At 40.2% G+C, this 6706-nt stretch overlaps 1 protein-coding gene across 1 annotated transcript; it reads left to right on the top strand.

Moving 5' to 3' along the window:
- Window positions 1–3127: 3127 nt before the first annotated feature.
- On the top strand, window positions 3128–4798 carry LOC128826356 (butyrophilin subfamily 1 member A1-like). The gene is made up of 2 exons (XM_054009603.1): window positions 3128–3209; window positions 4272–4798. Exons 1-2 carry the CDS (start codon window positions 3128–3130, stop codon window positions 4796–4798), a joined length of 609 nt encoding a protein of 202 aa, XP_053865578.1.
- Window positions 4799–6706: the final 1908 nt, after the last annotated feature.

The following is a 6706-nucleotide window of genomic DNA, read 5'->3' on the forward strand; positions in this document are numbered from 1 at the left end:
TTTCAATATTGCTATGGTGGGAATTTTCCCTTGTGTAGACAGGGCCTTACTGTTTCCATTGACTTAACTGTGAACCAGAAAACTTATGTATAAATTCAGTTTTTTTGACCTTTTGACTGTCTCTCTTTCAGAAATGAAAAAACTAAGAACTGAATTAGGTAAGAAAAATGCACTTTCAGTAAATAAAGTAAACTGTGCTCTAATAATTGTGTATTAGATCATAGTCAATACAGCGGTGAACAGTGCAGGGAAGGATAAGAACATAAAAATGGCCATACTGGGTCAGACCAAAGGTCCATCTAGCCCAGTATCCTGTCTACTGACAGTGGCCAATGCCAGGTGCCCCAGAGGGAGTGAACCTAACAGGTAATGATCAAGTGATCTCTCTCCTGCCATCCATCTCCATCCTCTGACAAACAGAGGCTAGGGACACCATTCCTTACCCATCCTGGTTAATAGCCATTAATGGACTTAACCTCCATGAATTTATCCAGTTCTCTTTTAAAAATCTGTTATAGTCCTAGCCTTCACAACCTCCTCAGGCAAGGAGTTCCACAGGTTGATTGTGCGCTGTGTGAAGAAGAACTTTCTTTTATTCTTTTAACCTGCTGCCCATTAATTTCATTTGGTGGCCCCTAGTTCTTATATTATGGGAACAAATAAATAACTTTTCCTTATTCACTTTCTCCACATCACTCATGAATTGATATACCTCTATCATATCCCCCCCTTAGTCTCCTCTTTTCCAAGCTGAAAAGTCCTAGACTCTTTAATCTCTCCTCATATGGGACCCGTTACAAACCCCTAATCATTTTAGTTGCCCTTCTCTGAACCTTTTCTAATGCCAGTATATCTTTTTTGAGATGAGGAGACCACATCCGTACACAATATTCAAGATGTGGGCATATCATGGATTTATATAAAGGCAATAAGATATTCTCAGTCTTATTCTCTATCCCCTTTTTAATGATTCCTAACATCCTGTTTGCTCTTTTGACTGCTGCTACACACTGCATGGATGTCTTCAGAGAATTATCCACGATGACTCCAAGATCTTTTTCCTGATTAGTTGTTGCTAAATTAGCCCCCATCATGTTGTATGTATAGTTGGAGTTATTTTTTCCAATGTGCATTACTTTACATTTATCCACATTACATTTCATTTGCCATTTTGTTGCCCAATCACTTAGTTTTGTGAGATCTTTTTGAAGTTCTTCATGGCCTGCTTTGGACTTAACTATCTTGAGCAGTTTAGTATCATCTGCAAACTTTGCCACCTCACTGTTTACCCCTTTCTCCAGATTATTTATGAACAAGTTGAATAGGATTGGTCCTAGGACTGACCCTTGGGGAACACCACTAGTTACCACTCTCCATTCTGAAAATTTCCCATTTATTCCTACACTTTGTTCCCTGTCTTTTAACCAGTTGTCAATCCATGAAATGATCTTCCCTCTTATCCCATGACAACTTAATTTACATAAGAGCCTTTGGTGAGGGACCTTGTCAAAGGCTTTCTGGAAATCTAAGTACACTATGTCCACTGGATCCCCTTTGTCCACATGTTTGTTGACCTCCTCAAAGAACTCTAATAGATTAGTAAGACATGATCTCCCTTTACAGAAACCATGTGGACTTTTGCACAACAATTTATGTTCTTCAATGTGTCTGACAATTTTATACTTTACTATTGATTCAACTAATTTGCCTGGGACTGACGTTAGACTTACCAGTCTGTAATTGCCAGGATCATCTCTAAAGCCCTTTTTAAATATTGGCGTTACATTAGCTATCTTCAAGTCATTGGGTACATAAGCTGATTTAAAGGACAGGTTACAAACCATAGTTAATAGTTCCACAATTTCGCATTTGAGTTCTCTCAGAACTCTTGGGTGAATGCCATCTGGTCCCATTGACTTGTTACTGGGATGGAAAATGTACCTTCCTCTGAAGCAGCTGGTACTAGCTACTATTGGTGACAGGATACCAGGCTAGATGGGCATCCCTGTCTGATCCATTCTGGCAATTCCTATGTTCTTAATGTGCATGTATATTGGTTGTGTGTGTGTGTGTGTGTGTGAATATGTAAGTGTTATTTTTGAGTATTTCAATTTCTGCAGTTTCCATATTGCACAAGTAAATTGCCCAATGCTGTGTCTGACATCTTCCTTACCCTCAGTCTGAAAGATTCCTTCAGCTAGAATGAAAACAATATGTAGTAAGTGCATCTTCTCAGTCAATGTTTGTTTCTTATTTTGATTTCAGATTGGAGAAGGGCTCGCAACAATGCAGGTAACAGAATACACACAGAGAGCACCGAGTTACTACACTGACAAGTGCAGTGTGAGATCCTGAACAGAATAAGGAATTAAGATCCTTTAGTGCAATCAGGCTTCTTTGAATTGTTATAATGGCTCAAAGCAACCCTAAAGCCAGCTCAGTCCTTGCATAATTCCCCCAGTACCTGGTAATTCACACTAATTCTTTGCCACCTCCATCCTGGTTTCAGATACAGCCTGTGGCAGGTACAATTGAGAAAATGGGATATGGGTCCCTCCTATGTCCTAGTGATCTCCAGCTGCAGGGCAGCCAATTGGATCCTGTGTAGCTGCTGTAGTTTAGACTAGCCTAGAGGCTGCTCTAACATGTGGGCCAATGACAGATATCTCAATACTTCAGGTAGGTCAGACACACATGTGGCGCCTCACCTTCAGCTCAGCATCTGGGTCACAAACTCTTGTCATCTTAGAGCCAAATCCTGAGGCCACCACTTGCTTTGTCCATCACTTCAGAAAATCTTCCATTTATTTTAGGGCCTGACTCTCATCTCTCAGCAGCTTCACACTGGTGTAATTCCAGTGACTTCTGTGAAGTTACTGCTGAATTACATGGGGTCAGTGAGATCAGAATCAGGTCTGCCGTGAGTTTTGGTTGAACAAAGACCTTAGGGTTTGGGCCACAATGAAGGCACAGAGGATGTGGTAGCAGGAATGGTGATTGCAATGATGCTGGTGATGGTGGAAGGGATAATGGTGGGGTTTCTGGCAGTGGGAGTTGAAGAGAAAATGACAGCAGTGGTGAGATGGTGCTCTGGTGATAATGGTGATTGATGCTCACAATTCTGATGATGGTGATGGTGGATATGATTAAACTGATGCTGGAGATGTTGGTGACTATGGATGATGAAGCACATAGTGGTATTGACAGTGGTTTGAAAACTGTAAGCTGGAGCGGCATTGGGTTAATGTTAGCAGGCCAGCCATTCCTCTGAGTCCCCCTGTACCCTAGACTTTCAGTCTGAGGTACTCTGAGGTCTCTATGTCCCCTAAGCACATGTAAGCCCAGCCCTCCAGCCTCCTTCCTTTGAGAGGTCCCAACAAGTCCTTGTTCTCCTAAGAGAAGCAGCCACATCTGGAACAGCACCAGGGTTGGAACTGGGGTCAGGCCTTGAGAGGCTCATGACCATTTAGAACCAGGAAACACCAGCAGAAGTTTAAAATGGAATGACTAGTGAAAGTGTGATGGGCAGTGGGCTTGGAGCTGGGAGCTGCTTAGGATTAAAATGATTTTGGCAAGAAATGCAGGGGAAAGTGGGGATAACCACCTATAATGGGAAGTGTGTGTTAGAAATAATTAAAATACTGTTGGGTTGAACAGAAAAGGGGTACAGTTGGTCAGTAAGAGTGTAATCCTTCCTAACCAACTGTGAAGATCTGGGCTGATGAGGGGAGGCTTATGTGGCACAAGAAGTGAATTTCTCACCCTTTGTTTGACGTTATCTGTCTCTTTCAGTCTGTCTTCCTTGTCTATTCAGCTTGTGATCTCTTTTATCAGGGACTGTGTCCACCTTTGTCCATGCAGCACTCAGTATAATGTGCACTGATCTGTTCTGAGGCCTTTGGGCACAACTACTGATAATACAGGGATCATGACAGTGATACATAAGTAACAATAGTAGGTTTTGAGGGAGTTTGTAACAATGTGTCCTTTGAATTCATTTAAATAATCAGCTCCTGTGCTTTTAAATGAACGTCACATCCTAATTCTGAGTTATGGGTCAAATACTTTACGTAAACTTCAAACAAATTTCTGAAATGTTTTAACTCTACACTAAATTGTCCAATGTACAAGATGAAAGGACTAAGTCCTGCAAGCCTAATTTAGGGGAAAATGCTATTGAAACTGAAGGATTAGGCCCAATATTTCCCCTTCTCCCAGCTCAAGCTGCCATTATACCAGTGATTCTTAGAATTAAAACTCTCTCTTTGCAGATGATATCACTCTTGATGCAGACACAGCCCACCCCAACCTCTCCATTGCTGGGGATAAGAAGAGTTTGAAACACGAATCCCAACCTCAAAAAGTTCCATCAACTCCAGAGAGGTTTGATTCAACTGTCTGTGTGCTGGGCTCTGAAGGATTCTCCTCTGGAAAGCATTACTGGGAGGTGGATATTGGGAGCAGCACTGACTGGGATCTGGGGGTGGCCAGAAAATCAAACCAGAGAAAAGGAAAACTTTTCCTGTCCCCTAAAGAGGGAATCTGGGCTCTGGGTCAGAGTGGGAGAGATTACTGGGCAAAAACAGATCCATGGACCCGGGTCACAGTGAAGAAAAAGCCCAAGAAAATTGGAGTTTACCTTAGTTACCAAGAGAGGCAGGTGACCTTTTTCAATGTAACTGACATGTCTGTGTTGTTCACATTTAATGACTGTTCATTCTCAGGAGAGGTTTATCCATTCTTTAAAAATTCCCACAAAGAAACATCAATGAGAATTTGTTGTATAAAAGAAGATTAATCGTTTTAAAATGTGGTGAGAACTACAGAAGAGAAGGATAAAGTCCATGAACCACTGGTTAACAACCACTAGGAAACCTCATAAATAATTTTGTTCTTTATCCCCCAGATATCTGGGGAAGAAATATTTGAACAACTCAGTTTTCCATTGTTATATAATGTATTAATTAAATTAAGTAATGGGGGAAAGGGAAGAGAAACTAATAAAAAAGATACAAATATAGCTAAAATAAAATGAGTTCAAACAAAATTATTTTATCAATCCAATTATCAGGTTAATCAATTCAAAACTATATCAAATAACTCCTCTATATATCTTAACAATCTGAGGTGATGGCAGCCAAACCTATTTGGACTTTGTCCCAGTTAGGTCTAAGCTTGTACTCCAGCCAAAGGCAAAGGGAAGCAAACCAGACCAAAAGCTAAATCTGATGTTTGAAACATAGATTAAATGTTGACAATGAGCTGCCTCCAAGATTTCAGTGGATAAATTATATTAATCCTATATTAATCCTTAATCCATATAGAATCTTCAAAATAATTCAGGGTAATGGTCCTTATATTTAACAAGCACACAATTATAAATAAAGATGACAATTTTTTAGATTTCCAGCTAATTTCTAGCAGGAAAACAATCACTCATAATCATTTAGCCATAAACAGAAAGGAAAGTTCCTCAATATTAAAACTAAAAAAAAAAGGTATGTATATTTTGAGGGCAGATGTTTCAGTTTATTGATTGGTGCTGTTAACTGCCTAACTTTGAACAGTTGCTTTAACATCAAACTCTGAGTGAAAGCTTAGACTTTAACTCCATCAGGATAAAAAAGTCTTTTACCTTAAAAATCACAATTTTAGGTCCACTTTTCATATATAGGCCTCTGTCTTACAATCGTATCACTACTTTTGTTATACTGGTGTATCTTTGAAATTTTCTTAGCAATAAAAATTGATGTAAAGAAGGGGAATAATGTGCTTTATTTATTTATTTTACTGTGTATTGACTGCAGTCATATCTCGTACTTAAAGTTCTTTGAAGGACAGTGGACTACAGTCCCTTTGCATCCTCTTATGGAACAAAGGGGCTGCAGGAGGAAACTCCTGTGGTGAAATCTCTGTCTGGTGAAAAGCCAACATCAGCAATGCCATGTCATCTCCTAGTGTAGGGGGTGTACAGAGATGTGCCCAGAGGGAAGGGAATATGGCTACAGTACTGCTGCACTCCAGCTTTCCTTTGTTCCCTATAGGGCCGTTACCAATAGGTGTCAACTAAAGAAGTCATGGAGCTGTTTCATGTATGCTTGGGACCAGAGGATCCCCACACAGTTCCAAGGAATAGGGTAGATCAAAGAGGGTGTTCAGCCATCTTTGTGACACCCCTTCCCCAAGACCTCAACTCAGCAAAACACTTAAGCATGTGCTTAACTTTAAGCACATGAAGAATACAATCCCTATTGTCAGAATGTTTCTGGAAATCAGTGTGTGAATATTACTGAGGAAAATACGCTCCAGTCCTTCATCTCCATTAATTAGCAACCTGAGCACATCACACCACTAAGTCTATTACTAACTGAAATCCATCCTGTTCTCTATTGTGAGTTGCTGAAAGCTAAGACAGCCCCAGGATTTTCCTTTTAATGGGACTTTTTAAGATATTTTATTTCTGTTCCCATTTGCATATTGAAACGTCGGGGGTATCCAAAGGAATGTGGTGAGACCACATTATATAAAAATCCAAACAAATTCCACAGAATAGAACAATTCTAAAAATAGGGCTGGCAGGTACCTTTAGAGATCATCTAGTCCTTCCTCCTACGATGAGGCAGGATCAAACATACCTAGACCATCTCTTGACAGGTGTTTGTCTAACCTGTTCTTAAAAGCTTCCAATGATGGAGATTCCACAACC

This window comes from Malaclemys terrapin, chromosome 20 (genome assembly GCF_027887155.1).
Source record: "Malaclemys terrapin pileata isolate rMalTer1 chromosome 20, rMalTer1.hap1, whole genome shotgun sequence".
Lineage (NCBI taxonomy): Eukaryota > Metazoa > Chordata > Testudines > Emydidae > Malaclemys > Malaclemys terrapin.

Bases quoted from the DNA above. Each gene is read 5' to 3' on its own strand.
- LOC128826356 (XM_054009603.1), top strand. From the start codon at position 3,128: ATGGTGATGGTGGATATGATTAAACTGATGCTGGAGATGTTGGTGACT. The intron at 3,210-4,271 runs GTTTGAAAACTG...CTCTCTTTGCAG, and splicing joins ACATAGTGGTATTGACAGTG to ATGATATCACTCTTGATGCA.